Below are 17,893 nucleotides of genomic sequence, written 5' to 3' on the forward strand. Positions count from 1 at the left end.
GGAGTGACAAACAAAAGACATTAAATGCTTCTGCTGCATTCAGACAGCACCCTCAGTGCTCTTTCTCTGGCTCTCGGTTAGTGTGTGTGTGTGTGTGTGTGTGTGTGTGTGTGTGTGTGTGTGTGTGTGTGTGTGTGTGTGTGCGCGCGTGTGTGTGAGAAAGAGAGAGAGAGGTGAAGAAGGTGGATAGGTATGTGTGTCTGTGTGTGAGAGAGAGAGAGGTGTAGTTGGTGAGTGTGTCTGTGTGTGTGTGTGTGTGTGTGTGTGTGAGAGAGAGAGAGTTGCAGTAGGTGGGTATGTATGTGTCTGTGTGTGTGTGTGTGTGTGTGTGAGAGAGAGAGAGTTTCAGTAGGTGGGTATGTATGTGTCTGTGTGTGTGTCTGTGTGAGCGAGAGAGAGAGAGAGCATTTGGTAGCTTTACAGAGGGGGTGTAAAAATGCTGTAAGCCATAATTCTCTGTAACACGCAGGCTGACCTCTTTACGATCGGGCAGCTATTGTGAAAATAGATGCTCTCAGAGATGGGCAACACACCGCCACCCTCCAATTATTGGGCACCCGCACAGCACATCTATAGGAGAGGGCGGATCCATTAGTGTTTCTGACTGTCTAGAAGTTAGCGTGAAATGCTTCTATTGCTTACAGCTCCTCTAATGAAGTGGTAGTTTAGTATTCCCTGTGAAACCTCGAGGCTTTCTCCTCAACACGTTACTCACTGCATACCGTGGGGCCATCTTTTTTTGTAATATTAATTTTAGAGACTTGCAATATGCATGAACCGTATTTAAATATGTGTGTGTGTGTGTGTGTGTGTTTGTGTGTGTGTGTGTGTCTGTGTGTGTGTGTGTGTGTGTGTCTGTGTGTGTGTGTGTGTGTGTGTGTTGTGGGGGGCACAGAATCCTTCCAAATGCCTATAGCTAAGATCCAGATGAAAATTTCCATTTCAGTCAATTTCACAGCATGACTTTTGGTGGTGATTTATCGATGCCCTGCTGCTATTTCCTGGAGGTGAGATTATACATAAATATCAGAGAAAGCAGAAGAGTGGGGGACCGCTGAGCCACATTACAGGCTGGGAGTACCACAGAACCTGAAGCTGACGCCTACTCTCTATACACACACACACACAAACACACACACACACGTGTGCACAAAAACACGTACACACACACAGAAATACAGAAGCACATACACACACTTTTTTTTCTCTTTCTCTCTCTCTCTCTTTCCCTCTCCCTCTCTCTGTCTTCTCTATTCCAGGGGGATGACTCTGCCATGTAGTTTACCCTAGGCCCTTTAATGCCACACAGATTTGAGTTGCTTCTGGAAGAGATGGTTCCCTTATTCTGTACTAGTTTTTCCATGCCAGGAATTGGGCCTATCCCGTCCCTCTCTGTGTGCCAGGCCTGAGTTTGGTAAACTGACAGCGTGAAGGGCCAGAGAGAGGATTGTGGCGGTTTGTGGCAGAGTCGGCCGGTCCTGTCTGACCGACCAAGGACACAGCATTTCACAAAGACCCCTTCTGAGGCGCCGCTGCCTAGGGCCTGTCATATCAGCAGCGAATGGCTGGCAGCTAATCTTCCGGGGCTTGGCCGGATTTGAGGCGTCATGCGGCGCCACTGGACGGGCGGTTAGATCTGAAGTGTGGGGAGAGAGAAAGATATATAGAGAGAGAGAAAGACAGAGACAGAGAGAGAGAGAGAGGATGAAGGGGACAGCCGGGAAGAGGGAATGGAGATGTTCCTCCTTGGGGCCGGTGCCTTGTGTTTTCCTCATGGGGACTGTGGCCAACGCTACGCTGAGCGTCTGAAATCCCCTCCACTCCCAAAGAGCCTCTTCATGTTCTTTTTTAACTGTAATGCTTTTGACCTGGCTGGGCTCAAGTTTTTGCTCATTCAGAGGCCGTTTATAGTGAACCAGCGGCACTCACACTGTCCGCACTTTGATGGCATCTTTCAAACTGACAAAAAACCCTTGTGTGTGTGTGTGTGTTTGTGTGTGTGTGTGTGCTGGTCTTTCACAACTCGTGTTGTGTTGTTCTGTTCTGTTCTGTTCTGTCATCTGTAGCCAGACAAGATGTTATTTTTGAGGGTGTAGGAGGAGAAGTGAAGAGGAGGGTGGGTAATATCTGGCCCATTTTATGACTAAGCCCTATGTTCCTTTACAGGGGAGCTCTCTCTCTTTCTCTTTCCCTCTCTCTCTCTATCTCTCACTTTCTTCTCTGTTCTTCTCTACCCTTCTCTGTATGGCTTTTCTTCATTCTACCACACAAACCTTCAAATTACCCCTCCACTACCGCTCCTCAGATGGGTGGTCCATTATAAGCAGTGTAATTAGAAAATACGTTTTATATGCCTGGCCATAGAAACGTATTCATGTATAAAGCTCATTTCTCCAGGCCAAAGGGGGGAAAAAAGAAGCCTTTCTTTACAGCGCTGCTCCAAATCGATTTATCCCCCCATTCTTACAGCTGTCTTCATCATACAATGCAGGGCCATCAGAAAGGAGAGCAAATATTGATGAGGTTTATGGAGAGCATAGCAATGCGCCTCTTTCAGGCGCGCCATTCAGAGCTGTAATTGTAACGGCTGGACTGGCCCTTGCTGCTTAGATGTGATTACAATTCCGAGCGCACCATCGGTCCAGTGGCTGCTCTCTCAGTGGACACAATCCATTGTCCCTTCATTGACCTGTTACTGGAATACGGATTAGTGGTTAACTTTGGACTGTGGACTCGTGTACTGGTACAGTAAAGTCGAGGTAACAAAGAGAGTGCGAGTATTTAGAAAAGTCAGGTCTGGTACCGTTTTTTTCCTGTCCATTACTGTATCTTGTGAAACACATCGGTGTAGCAGCAACCTGTACAATGTGTTCAGCGGATCCTCATGTTGTATGTCTTGTCATCTCACTTTATATATCATCCATTATTGTATGTGTATACGGTATGTATTTTTGGAATAACCTTTAGATAAAGCAGAGCACTGCATTCTGCTGTAATTGTGTCTCAGGGAGATTGACTTTGCCGGCGCAATTGTATTACCCAAGAGAGGAACATCCTTGGAATAGGTAGCTGAATGCTACGGTTGATTGCGCTACGTGGTGAAGGTCCAAACCCTGACAGTGACTGCTCCTGCTCTCCCTGCGATGATGGAGACAGTAGAGCTGAGCCCTGTGATGTGTCCCTGCTCTTTGAGGAGAGCACGGCTCCCGTTAATGAGAAAATGACTTCCCTACCAGAACTGATTATTCTCACGGAGGAGCCTTATGAGGGCAAACTGAGACAGGAGAAAAAGAAATGGCTTCAGGGTGACTGACATCAGACGAGGTTTCTAAAAACTAGTTAATCAACTTACCAATCAAGAAGCAACCTCAAAAATAACTGCAACTTAAAATGGAAAGCTGTTGTATCACTAGAGGGAAAGATTCAATCCATTTACTCTTTCGAAGCCTTACCATCTCAAAAATAAATTCTGCTTCAATGGAAAGGATCTTGTTACAGAGAGATTCAACTGCTTTGTTGTTTATTTTCATATATTATATTTGGAGATCAGACAGAAATGTTTAAAACTACCAATTAATTGTGTACCAGGGAACTGCGTCAAAGTAAACATTCATGCACAGGTCAGCCTTCCATCTACTAATTGTAAGAAGTAGGCATCTAATATCTATCGATACGATTTAACAAGTGAATAACTGCTGCTGTAAAGTTTCAGCCCAGGAGCTGGCTCAGTGTAGGATCTTTAATTTCCATATATTTTATTTCACATTACCTTGCCGTAAAATCACCCTATTAATCACATGTGAAATGGCCACATTATTGCAAACCATCATGTGTGTGTAATTACGGACCATAAACGTGATAGATGTCGGCGACTTTTATGTAACTGCCTGAGCGAGGCTGCAGGGTATGAGCTCTATAGCCCTCGTTGGACACATTCAAACATTTCTCTTATTTAGGTGTTGAGGTCTTTGTACATGTTTCAGTATAAAATCTCTTCTCTGTGTTTCTCACTTGTCTTGGCTGTGATCTACTGTACATGTCTGTTCGGTTCATTTCAGTTTTCACACAGGACAAGATGTTAAATTCCTCGTGTTATTTGGTTGGAGACTTCCCACAGCGACCAAACCTCCCACATGCAAGTAAGCACAGCCAAACAACCACCGAGTACACCGTAGAAGAGAGCATACTGCTCTCTAGGTGTGAAGTGGATGGTGTAGGACTTCAGTGCAAACCCAGTCCTTACTCTTCTTAGGGCAGTGGTCTTTATTTGCCCGAGTGAAGAGGGTCGCTCCCACCCTTGATGTTGACCCCCCTCTGAGTCTGCTAATGAGGCAGCCGTTCAAGCACATCTAGTCTGCACAAAGAGCAAAGCCCTTCAGCCTTTCAGCCTTTCAAAATCGCAGACTTATGCAACCAGTGCCTTCCCGTGGTGCCTTTACGTGACCTTTGACCTTAGTGGTATGGCTGGCATCTGACTTTCGTGCTCTTCTGATCCCCTCATCTTGTTGCCATGGCAGCAGGCGTTAAGGTGTGTGTGTGTGTGTGTCCCAGTTTCTCCACTCTGATTTGTCTCCCAGGTGACAGGTGTCACACCTGCCACCTCACGCGTGAATGTGGAGTTCACTGTGTACCGTCTTATTTGTGTGTGTGTGTGCATTGGTGTGTGTGTGTGTGAGAGAATGCAGTTTATTGTTTATTCTTTTGTCTTGTATGATGTAAGTGTAAATGACTTCACATATGAGTGTGTGCACGTGCAGTTTATTTTGTATATTGTGCTAGATGCTCTCTCTTTCTGTGTGTGTGTGTGTGTGTGTGTGTGTGTGTGTGTGTGTGTGTGTGTGTGTGTGTGTGTGTGTGTCTTAGAGAGAGAAAGAGATAGTTATCCATCTGGTTGCTCTCGAGCGGCTGTATGTGAGAGCCTGGTCCATCTGGCCATGGGGATACCTAATGGAGTCTCCTCCCCCTGGGCCTGAGCCTGGGCTTGAACTGCAGCTGCTGTGTTGCTCAGATGCAGAGGGGAAACTGTGTGTGTGTGTGTGTTTGTATGTAAGTGTGTGCACTTTTTTTTCTACAACGTCACTGTATGTCATGTGTGCTCTGTACACTCTTTCCCTGCATCTCTCTCTCTCTCTCTCTTTGTACTTTCTGTACTCTGGATGGTTTGCTGGAAGTGTGTGTGCATCCGTATGTGATGATGTGCACAAGTAGTGTATTCTGCCTTTTGTCTTGTGTGTTTTGGGCATGCGCATGTGTGTGTGTGTGTGTGTGTGTGTGCGTGTGCGCGTGCGTGTGCGTGTGCGTGTGCGTGTGCGTGTGCGTGTGCGTGTGCCTGTGTGTGTGTGTGCCTGTGTGTGTGTCTGTGTGTGCGTGTGTGTGTTTGTGTGCGTGTGCGTGTGCGTGTGCGTGTGCGTGTGTGTGTGTGATCAGTCGTGTCGCTCTAGAGATACTGTGACACACTGAGTGTTGGGCCCTGGCCAGGCGGTGGTAGGCGGCTGGCAGTATCTCCAGTGAGGGCCCCTTGTCTTCCTGGGTCTGGCTTGTATCTGCCTGCCTCCTCAGGAGGGAATAGAGTAGAGCAGCATCTCCCCACAACCCGCGCCACAAAGCCCTCAAAGAAGAAGGAGAAGAAGAAGAAGTGTTTCATCTCTGGCATGTGGATTAAACCACTGCCATTCATATGGACAGCAGACACACTCGCAAAAGTGTCTTTTTTTCTCTTTTACTCGCTCTCTCTCACTCCCCCCTTTTTAGTTTCCCTCACTCACCCTCTGTCTATCTTCCCCTCTCTTTCTCTCACTCTCTCTTCTATTTTCTTTTTCTCTCCCTAGGGGCAATATGCTGAGCCCAAACATGTCTTTGAATGGCTTTATTGTAGAAGAAGAAACACAATCTTCCCAAATCCCCCCTACAAAATCTCTCTCTCTTTCTCTCTCTCTCTCTCTCTCTCTCTCAATCATAGACACACTCACAGTCTCTCTTTTTCTTTCTTTCTTTCTCTCACTCTCTCTCTCCCTTTGTCACACACACACTCTCTCTCTCTTTATATCTTTCACACACACACACACACACACACACACACACACACACACACACACACGGTCACATACAGTACTGACATGCATACAGCCTCACTCTCCAGCCACAGAAGGTTTGGTTGGGGATGCTGATTGGCCGGGCTGCCTTTGAAAGGAGGCTGATTGGGCTGGCTGGTTAGGGGAGAGTGTTCGAGGGGCTTAGCTGCTCACAGGGTTTTGTGGTTTGGCTGGGGCTGATTAGGGTGTGCTGTTGATGGAGCAGGCCTTAGTACAGGCTGAGCAAACACACTACGTTTTATACACTTTCCATCACTTGTGTGTGTGTGTGTGTGTGTGTGTGGAAATGCATGTGTCGTTATGTATATGTGTTTTCCATGTAGTCGTGTGTGTGAGTGTGTGTGTGTGTGTGTGTGTGTGTGTGTGTGTGTGTGTGTGTGTGTGTAAATGCATGTGTCATTATGTATATGTGTTTTCCATGTAGTCGTGTCTCTATGTATCCTGCATGTGTGTGTGTGCATGTGTATGTGTGTCTTTTGTTTAATGCGTGTGTGTGTGTGTGTGTGTGTGTGTGTGTAAATGCATGTGTCGTTATGTATATGTGTTTTCCATGTAGTCGTGTCTGTATGTATCCTGCATGTGTGTGTGTACATGTGTGTGTGTGTCTTTTGTTTAATGCGGTTGCCAGAGGAGAGTAATCAGGGGCAGCTGGTGTGTCTGGTTGCAGCATGGTGGAGAATGAATAATCAGACGCGGCACATGAAAGAGGCTCCACCACGCCCCACTCCTCTCACCGCGCTCTATTACCCAAGACAAAAAGCTGCCTTGCATCATCCCCTGTGTGTGTGTGTGTGTGTGTGTGTATGCATGCACCTCTCTGTATGTGTGTTAGTGTGTGAGCATATCTGTGTGTGTGTGTTACTGTGTCTGAATGTGTGTAATTGTGTGTGTGTGTGTCTGTGTTAATCTCTGTCTGCACGTATGTGTGTGTGTGTCTGTGTGCATCTGTGTCTGCGCCTATGTGTGTGTGTGTGTGTGTGTGTGTGTGTGAGAGAGAGAGAGAGAGAGAGAGAGATTCAGCTGAGTAAAATGCAAGAATGTAATGCAGGGATCTGACTTCTGCAGAAAGACTGATGTTACATGTCAGTCAATAAACCTGCACACGTGTTTGACTGAAGAGGAGGGGCTTCATATATGCAGAGGCTTTTCATGTGTGTGTGTGTGTGTGTGTGTGTGTGTGTGTGTGTATCCTTCTTGGCCAACATTTTGCAGCCCTTTTGTATCCATCAGTGTGTTGCTTTGCTTGTATTAACCCAATACCACCTAAGGGACCCTGCGACAGAATGTTCACTAAAACCTTTATTTCTCAGCCTCTGTTCCAGATGAGATACATTTATACAAATATATTAAAAAAACATTTAGAAGCTTAAACTTTTGACTTAAACTGGTAATTGCCTTTTGCCCTCATGTTCTTTCACATTTTAATCAGTTTTTAATCACAATTTAATCATTCAGTCATTATCTTCTGTAAGTGAAGATGTCGAAGGACGTGCCTTCCAAAGCACTTGCTGTGTACAGCCCTGTTGCACTGTCTGCAGCTCCAGACGGTGGCAATGACACAAGCATCAGTGCCTCTCCTTGACAGCACACACTCCTTGACAGCACACACTCCCTGACAGCACACACGCCCTGCAGTTCCTTCTCTTCTGAGAGAGGTTCTCACAGCCGTGCTCAGATGTGCCTCCCTCAGGTACCTCAGGTGGGTTGAGGAGCACTCCTCGCTGTCACTGCGGTAGCAAGACCCTGTGCCAGGTCCTCCAAAGTAGCCTGGTGACACCAGCCTACGTATTTCCGCCTGAATTGATTTCAAGCTCATACTCAGTCTGGCCCAACCCCGTTGACAATCGTCTCCAGGACTCAAAATCCTGTAGGACCAATCAGCGAACAGTTCAGAGCTGTGACGCAAAACTCGCCTTGAAGGAAAAGACACCAAAAGCTATCGGAAAAGTTGTCTCAACTCTCGAGAACATCAGAAAATTAAAAGTTTTATGATTGGAAAGGACGTCGTAGCTCTTCTCCCAACTGGCTTTGGGAAGAGTTTAATCTACCGAATGCTTACTAAACGTTGCTGATTGGTTAAGGGAACTCCAATGATTTTAAACCTCAAGCTAAGCACCCGCTCATCTCGGAAACGAAAATGCATAGCGTTTTGCCAGACTGAAAGACGGAGTCACAGGCTGGTAATGGCCAGGCTACCTCCAAAGACTCACTGGCTATGAATATTTTTCCTCCAGCACACCTTGCCGCAGTGTGTGCATTGTAATACCCGGCGGGCAATAAAATGCTGACGGAGAGCCCCCTTCACCATTTATTTGAGCAACTTTCGTGTGTTTTTTGGTAGATGGAAAGGCATTCTGGCACTAAACATTGGTTTGGATGTGCTCTTGCTTCCCTCTCTTCACTGACCCTTTCTCTGTGGGGTAATACTCATTAGACAGTACCATGACAACCTTGGTGTCTTTCCAAACACTGAAAGTGAGGTTGTCCTTGTGAGCCACTTTCAATTAATGTTTGCTCAACGAAGATCACCTGCTCAGCAGTCTCTTTCTGTTAGCACCATAAGTGCAGCACGCATCTTGTTCATGGCTCTTCATGTCCTGGATAAGTGGTGAGGCGGTTGAGAAACTCTCTTGATACCAGCTTGTCAGAGCGGTCCATGTCATATGCTTGGTTATCTTTTATGTGGAAAAACCTGAAAATGCACATTGGTTTTCACACAGCATATATGACACATTTAGATTCATAAAAGTTGTTATTTTATTATTTTAATTATTATTTGAATTGCCTCCAGATCATTGCAAATCTGTCCCTTGACATGGATTTGCAGCAAGTTTCTGAAAAAGCCACTTCTGTCAATAGTCCAATAGTCTCTCCTCACTGGCAGCTGAAGAAAGCCCATGGTGACACACAGCTCAATGAACACTTTCATTTCTTTCACTGTAAAGGTGTGCATTTACTGCTATTTCGCTCATGCTATGTTCCACATTTGAATTATCTCAGTCAAAAGTGGCAACCAAAGATCCTTGGTCTCCTCAAACATGTCTCTCATCTACTGAGTCTTAATTGGCTAGCAGGTCAACAGTCTCCTCAAACATGTCTCTCATCTACTGAGTCTTGGCTAGCAGGTCAGCAGTCTCCTCAAACATGTCTCTCATCTCCTGAGTCTTGGCTAGCAGGTCAGCAGTCTCCTCAAACATGTCTCTCATCTACTGAGTCTTGGCTAGCAGGTCAGCAGTCTCCTCAAACATGTCTCTCATCTACTGAGTCTTGGCTAGCAGGTCAGCAGTCTCCTCAAACATGTCTCTCATCTACTGAGTCTTGGCTAGCAGGTTAGCAGTCTCCTCAAACATGTCTCTCATCTACTGAGTCTTGGCTAGCAGGTCAGCAGTCTCCTCAAACATGTCTCTCATCTACTGAGTCTTGGCTAGCAGGTCAGCAGTCTCCTCAAACATGTCTCTCATCTACTGAGTCTTGGCTAGCAGCCCAGCAGTCTCCTCAAACATGTCTCTCATCTACTGAGTCTTGGCTAGCAGGTCTGCAGTCTCCTCAAACATGTCTTTCATCTACTGAGTCTTGGCTAGCAGGTCAGCAGTCGCATTGTAATCTGGGTCTGAAATGAAATCTTTTAATTCATTGTTTTTCTCGTCCTCAAAGTAATTTCTGTACTATTCTGTACTTCTGCATCAGTTGTGCTCCTCTCGTTCAGGTCGTCAGGCATTGTCACTGTCTGACGCACAACTCTGGAAACTTTTTTTCTGGTCTGCACAGAGGCTAAAGCCCCTGACACACCAAGCTGACAGTCAGCCAATGTCAGGCCGTCGGTGAGCGTCTGCAGCCCTGGTCCCTGTGTGTGACCCCGCACCGTCAGCACTAGCGCTGGACCCCATGTCGGGGTGGCTTTTCAGCTGATTGAGCATGTTGAATCGGCGGCGGAGCCTAGCCTGTCTGTGAGAGAGATCACTCTGATTGCCGGTTCAGCAAAATGTGTAAAATCACAGTTTTCATTTATCTCCAGCTCTTGATGGAGGTTCGGGAAAGTCCCTTTAGTGCGGTTTCTCCATATTTCGCCTTACTTTTTTATTCCCCAGCCAATAGACCAAGGGCTGACAATGCCAGTGCCATCTGCAACTTCTTATCAGACATATTCTCGAATCGAAGTAGCTTTAGGCCTATTACGGAACTGTCTACGGTGTGCAAAAGTGGTGTTAAAATGGTAACGCTGCTTTGTCTATGGTGTGGTATGGAGAGTTATTGTCCTCACACAAGCGCAGAGTGTACATGCTACGTTTTTGCCACTTCTTTGATGTCGGGTTGTGTGGCCCTGGCTTCAAAGGCTAAAACAGTTACAAAATAGAAAATTAGCATAATGCGTTTTGCTTTCCCCACCTGTATTTCAGGGAACCACAATGCATTTAATTGGTCACAGGACTTCTGACTGTGACCATAAACTATCTGTCAACTTAATCAAATTATGCCGTTGTTCAGCAATAAATCAAGCAACTAAATCCTCGTGACTGACCTGAGGCGCTAGTCCGTTGACCGAAGGCAAAGGGTCTGAAGTTCACTTTCGATTTTCATTTCATTCCGGAGAAAAACTCACAGAGTATTGGTGCTGCCTAGAGGCACACACACACACACACACACACACACACACACACACACACACACACCTACTCTCTCCTCTGAGAAAGGAGCTCAGCTGAAGGAGAGATGGAGCGAGAATGAAAGAGAGAGAGAGAGGGAGGGAGGGGAGACTGGAGATGAAGTTTAGAGATAGAGAAATAAACAAAGAAAGACAGATGGAAGGTAAAGGATGAGAGAGGGGGATAAAGAGAGAACGAAACAAGGACAGAAAGAGGGATGGAGACTGGCAGGGAAGAAGAGGAGAGAGAGAATGCAAGAGTGAGAAGAGAGAGAGCTAGAGTGACAGATAGAGGGATATCTCCCTGCCCTCTGTCTTAACACCCTGACAGCCCAACAGCTGTGCCAGCTGGGACTCGTTGTGGCGTGGTGGCTGCAGAGAGCTCTGGCCTGAACGGCCGGTCTCTCGCTTCGAGACTGACACCGCCTCACTGCACACCTCAGCAGCCATGACACCAGTCAGCTCTCTCTTCTCAGCTCACTGGCCACATCCACTGGCCACATCCACTAACCTCATCACCCACACACACACACACACACACACAGGATCAGGATCGACTGCTTGTCAAGGCCTGATATCTTCACACACACTGTGGTCTGGCCTCATGCGTGCAGAGGAGACAAGGGATGGCATGGCAACACAAAATGACTGATGACAGGAGAGAGTGGAGAGAGAGAGAGAGAATAGGTCACTCTATTTTAATCAGCCTTAAGCCCTATGGACTTAACACTTAATTAACTAGAACAGTATACCGCTTATGAAAGTCCACGTTATTATAAGATGTTCATATCACTGGTTACAGTTGGTAACACCTAAAATACACATAGTCGCATATACTATACTATAATATACATGTTCTTCTAGTGTACATAATATGCATATACTATTTCTGTAATATACATGAACGTATGGAACAGTATCAGTTGCCAACAGGTTCTTAGTACAGAGAGTAAGCCTTGTTCCCTGACACCTTCAAAGATATGCTCGAGACAGAATGCTGGTACTCATAGGCCCATCTTGCTTGCATCTTATGCCTGAGGTCCCTGGTTCAATCCCAGTGCAGGACTGTGCTTTGTCTGTGACACAGAATGCAGGTTATACTTACATAAGGCCTACTTGGTATGACACCCATACCTTTCTTACTTAAAGTAACACTATGCAACAATTTGACACTTTTTGAGGGATGGTTTTATAGGCAACTAGTTTTAGTACCATCCTCAAATTGATTTTGCTGGCATTTGGTCATGAAGGACAGATAAACACCTGTGTCTTCCCCACTAGCCATCAAGGATATGCCCTATGTAGTTCTGTGTACCGGGCTCGGCCTGGAACACCCTGCAAAAGTGGAAGGAAAGCATTCACAGCATGACATTGCCAGTTACACTGCCAAAAGACACAAGTAAGTGTGTTGGCAAGCTTCTATCAGTGTCAGCTGGGCTGTTGGTGGTGTTTGCAAGGTTTTTGCATGCCTTTTAGGTAGTTAACTTCCTTATTGCTGTTTTAAGCACATTTTTGCTTAAGGCTACATAATAGTCTGACCTGGTTTTGTGCTCTTGTTCCTTTTACTTCAGCATGAGCTGCCAGGGGTGAGAGGTCATCCAGGTGGCGAGTTGACAGACAGCCAACGGCCTGTGCTGATCTGTGCTTTTTAAACCCAGTGTCCATATACAGCCATAGGTATTCGCCTACACCACAGCTGCTACTGAATGCTAGTAGTTGAGATTGTATGGCCGTTCATCACCCTCTCTCCACAAGCTTCATGTAGCTCGCTGTGTAGAGAGCTGTGAAGCATGATGTCGTAGTCTCCTAATGACTTCCTGAGGGAGAGGTGAGAGTTCATCAATTCAGGGAGCCAACAGACCCCACCGTGTGAAAGAGTGAGCTGGTCGATGCTTTTCACCTCAGTCTTCATGTTCGTCTACATTGCAGCTGCTACCGAATGCCAGTAGTTGAGATTTGAATAACCGTTCATCAACTTCTCTCCACAAGCTTCATGCAGAAAGCAGTGAATCATGACACTGTAGTTTCCTATTGACCACCTGGGGTAGAGGTGTGCCCTATCATATCATAGGAATGCAGGAATTGCACCAACCCCACCCCCCATCAGGTACCGCCCCATCAGGTACCGCCCCATTCCCAGGAGCCTCTGTGTCATTAGATAGTGACTCTTCTGTAATTTCTAAGAGCTGCTGAGAGACTGGCCGGAAATGGTGGTGGCAATGAAAGAGGAAAGCACTCTGGATAAAGACTATAATCTAATGTTCCCCCTCAGGTCTCTCATGAATCATTCTTTTCAGTGTGTATCGTTCAGTTCCAACACGTAAGTGTTCCCATGGACTTAAGAAAGTAGCTTTTCTAAACGTGTTAAAGTAAGAACAGCAAAACATCCATTCAGCTTTAGAAAAGTGTATGTACTTGAATTGAGCCAAATCTTGTATGTCTATCATGCTTTCATCTGTATTATTATAAACTTGGAAATGACCCAAATGTCACCATGGGTTTTATTTATAAAGGGGGACGGTGAGCCTGACAGCATCTTGGAAAAAGCTTTCAGGCCTGTTGTACTCCTTAACCACAGTGTGTCAGTGTTTGTATTTGTCTTTGTGTATGTGTGTGTGTGTATGTGTGTGTGTGCGTGTGTGTGTGTGTGTGTGTGTGTGTGTGTGTGTGTGTGTGTGTGTGTGTGTGTGTGTGTGTGTGTGTGTGTGTGTGTGTGTGGTTTGTCACCCCATCTCCTCAGAGAATAGCTTAGTCGTGCCTGTGTAGTGACCCCATGTGTTGGGGGCTGCCGGAGGTTTTTCCAGGTCCCTGTTCTCGTACCATTGTTCTCCCCGAGAGAGCCTCAAAACGCTCCAGTAGTTCCGCAAGCGCCACACCGCACAGTACAGCAGGAAAGCCTCCCCCTGGCACCTCAATCCTGCCCCCCCCCCCCCCCCCCCCCTCCAAACCTGCTCAGTGCTGTCAGCCTACAGCGAGAGTAAATCCATTCAATCCAATTTCCCCTGATCTAATCCCCTGCGCTCCATGTAGCCAAGCCCAGAAAACCGAGCGGCACAGACCCTCCCCTGTGTCCGGCCCTGCCTGCTCCAAACGCCAGTGGTTATTCCCCGATATTATCCCTGACGTAATTCCGCGATAACGCATGGGCAGCGCTCTGAGTGAGGACAGACACAGAAGAGCAGGGCCGTCTTGGGCCTTACCTAAAGGCCTTAGTTGGAGTCACAAGCTCAGACGCAAACAAAGCATGACTTCAGTTTTCTCCCCATTACACAATCAACACAGAGCACCAACAAGAGAGAGAGAGAGAGAAAGACAGAAAGAGAGAGAGAAAGAGAGATAGAGAGCGCATGTGAATGAGTTTTTTGTGCACTGACTGAGCCTGTTAGATTCCTGTATATTTTACATTAGTCAGGCATATTACAGGCGTCTTCTGATTTCTGACTGAAAATACATAACTGTAACCAGCCATCCAGTAGCCATTAGGTTTATGGGGCGTGAAGCTCACTGTCATGACTGTGTGTTTGCCCTCTGCAGAGAGCCAGCTCCTCCCTGGGAATAACTACACCACGGAGTGCAACATTCCAGGGATCTTCATGTGCGGAGATGGGAAGTGCATCCCAGGAGGCTGGAAGTGCGACGGCTTTCCGGACTGCTTCGACTCCAGCGACGAGAAGGGATGTCGTAAGTCCACCTCCCCCCCTTCCCTCCTCAACAACAACCCCCCCACCCCCTTCAAACACACACCCGCACCAAAGCCCCCCAACCCCAAAAGCCACGCTTTCACGTCTCAGCCAAGGCCAGTCAGCGTTTAATCCCATCAAAGCGTCGCACAGAGTAGCGTGTGTGTAGGAATAGCTGCAGCATAATGCTGCTGTTATGTGTGAGTAATATAAGCAGCATCAACCATGAGCCCAAGATCTGCTTTGATCTCTCTTTCAGCCAGTACACATTTGGTTTGGTTTACTATGTCGTTCTCCTCCCTCTCTCGCGCGCTCTCTCTTTTTTTCTCTCTGTCTCTCTATATTTCTCTTTCTCTCTCTCTCTCAGCCATTTCACTCACTTCATAAAGATGAGAATGCTGATAACACTCTGCTTTAAGTTATTCCCCCCTTCACGCCTCCCTTTTGGAGTTCCCCCTCATCTGTCTGTCCTACCCTCTCCCCCTTTTCTTCACCTCCTTCTGGGTTTCCCCTCTCATCCCCCTCTTCATTACCAGCTGTTCTCTGTGGTCTCTGTCGTGATGGTATGGCTTGTTTTCACATTAGGAAGGAAAACATGGCGGCTGACTGTGGATGCTGGAAAGAGGAGGTGCACTGATGTATGGGCCCTGATTCTAGACTTCTAAGGAGAGTGTTTGCTCTGAGTTGTCAGGGAGGACGCTTTGGACAGGTGTGTAAAGATGGTCAACTCAGGGCCCAGGATGTGGATGACAGTCATGGCTCATACTAGCAGGGCCCAGCACATTGCCATGCAACCTAGCCTTCCGAAACCTTCAGGAGGGGGGTTGAAGCATTGTCTACATGTCGCAACCGTGTTTAGTCCAAAGTCCCCTAGGTGTAGTTAGTGTAGACAAATAGAGTCTAGTCAGAGTTGGGCTGCTTTTACTTTTATATTCACACTTTTGTGCCAGGGGCCAGGTTGTACAGACCCCGTACAGCCAGACACAGACAGAGACAGTATTGCAGTGCTTTAGTTTGGTCAGGCAGACAGTATTGCAGTGATTAAGTTGGGTCAGACTCAGTACAGACAGACACAGACAGACTCAGTACAGACAGACTCAGACAGACAGGCAGCATGTAGCTGTTGTTGTTGAAAAAGTTTCGAAAAAGTAGTTATGTTTAATACTTAAATACTGTTATATAATTATTCTACCAATTATGCAATGCTGTGAGGATGCAGAGCATTTTTACCGGCACAAAGAGAAATTTAAAACATTAAAAATGCAGAATGCCTGAAACAAAGAACGTACAGTATGTGTGTAGAATTCGTGAGGACACTGAGCAACTGTTTTTTTGTAGACCTTTTTTTTTCTCCTCTTTGAGATTGGATCAAGTTGTGAATAGCACCAAAAAAGGCCACACACAACACCTTTAGTATTGTTCTTTGATAAACTATCTGGTCATAAATATCCCACTTAAAATAATGTATGCTTTGATATCAATTTATCAAAACTAGAATGAATATTGCATAACAATATAATTTAAGTGGTGACTAAATGTTTAAAATAGCATGTTATTAAATGGCTGAAAAGAGTTCAATATTCCTCCTATGATGTATTATTTAATATATTTATAATTTAATATTTTCATAGCTTAACTTTATTGATCTCTCTCATTAAATATGAAGATTTCTAGTGTGTTCAAACCTTTAACAAAAGATGGAAACACACAGACACACGCATGCAGACAGTGGCGTGCACACACACACACACACACACACACACACACACACACACACACACACATACACACACTAGAATACAGAAACTGCATAGACACACATACACACACACACACATATTTGCATGCACAAACAAATATATTAGAGGTTCTCAAACTGACACATACACACACTGTACATATTCCAAAAAACACACACACATACACATAAACAGACATGTGTCCCACGCACGCACGCACGCACGCACGCACGCACACACGCACGCACGCACGCACGCACGCACGCACGCACACATACACACACACACACACACACACACACACACATACACGAGAGCACACACACACACACACACACACACACACACACACACACACACACACACACACACACACACACACACACACACACACACACACACACATACACACACACACACACACACGTACACACAGGAGGAGGCCAGCATGTGATTGCATGGCCATGGCGTCTCCAGTGACTGCATTTCCCAGCATTTCTGCCAGAGCTGCCTTCTCTTCCTCCCTAAGCGGTAGATCAAGCAGTGAGAGAACAAAAGCATTTCTCTCAATTTTTTGTCATAAATCCCCCCCCTCCCCTCCTCTCTCTCTCCCCCTCTCTCTCCCTCCCCATCGCACCTTCTCTTCTCTTGAGCTGGATCCAAACAAATCCCAGAGTATTGTGTCTCTCCCATGCTGTTATCCTGCAGAAGTGATATTGTTATTAAGCCGGCAGATTTCCTCGAGTGACGGCTCCTGTAAATACCTTCTGAGCGCTCATCGGCCATCACCGTCAGCTTAGGAAGGAAATCAGCGCCGCTTGGCTCCCTCTCAGTCTACGGTAGAGGGGAATATGCATTACACGAGGGAGCCGGGTCTACAGCTGGGTAGGCTGGTTCGGCCAGTGGAAATTGAATATGAGGAGTTCAGCTGGTCTGGAGGGCTGAGCTGGATTGCTGCTAATCTGGTCTAGAGGGTGGAAAGGGTTAACGAGTAGAGAGATTTACAGGGTCATGCTGGTCTGAGCTGGTTTGCTGCTAAACTGGTCTAGATGGGTGGAAAGGGTTAACGAGTAGAGAGACTTACAGGGTCATGCTGGTCTACTGTTAAACTGGACTACGGGACTGGGATGACTCGCAGCTCCGCTGGTCTACAGCCTGGCTGGTCTACAGAACTCTACTTACTCTACGAACTCAGATAAACTGTTTCACAGGGCAGTGCTGGCCTACCACTGAACTGGTGTGATAATCTGGCCCACTGGTGAACCCTGCCTCAACTAGTGGTATAAGACTATAAACAGTGCATTGTAGGTCTGGTCCAAAGCCATTCTGAAAGACAGATGTAAGCTGGTCTATTGATGGTCTGCGTTGGAGCTGGTCTATTGATGGTCTGCGTTGGAGCTGATCGATAGATGGCCTGCATTGGAGCTGGTCTATTGATGGCCTGGAGCTGATCTATAGATGGCCTGGAGCTGGTCTATTGATGGTCTGCGTTGGAGCTGATCTATAGATGGCCTGCGTTGGAGCTGGTCTATAGACGGCCTGCATTGGGGCTGGTCTATAGATGGCCTGCGTTGGAGCTGATCTATAGATGGCCTGGAGCTGGTCTTTAGATGGCCTGGAGCTGGTCTATAGATGACCTGGAGCTGGTCTATGGATGGCCTGCGTTGGAGCTGATCTATAGATGGCCTGCGTTGGAGCTGATTCCTAGTTAGTCCAGGTTTTGCACGGCCAGCTACACCA

General features: G+C 46.6%; 1 protein-coding gene across 1 annotated transcript in view; it reads left to right on the forward strand.

Moving 5' to 3' along the window:
• The window catches only part of ldlrad3 (low density lipoprotein receptor class A domain containing 3), a 68,541-nt gene that overhangs the window by 15,745 nt on the left and 34,903 nt on the right, over window positions 1-17,893 (forward strand). Inside the window, 1 exon segment of the mRNA XM_080842758.1 lies at window positions 14,269-14,415. Coding sequence (XP_080698884.1) covers window positions 14,269-14,415 — 147 coding nt within the window.

Source organism: Sprattus sprattus, assembly GCF_963457725.1.
Source record: "Sprattus sprattus genome assembly, chromosome: 7".
Taxonomy (NCBI): domain Eukaryota; kingdom Metazoa; phylum Chordata; class Actinopteri; order Clupeiformes; family Clupeidae; genus Sprattus; species Sprattus sprattus.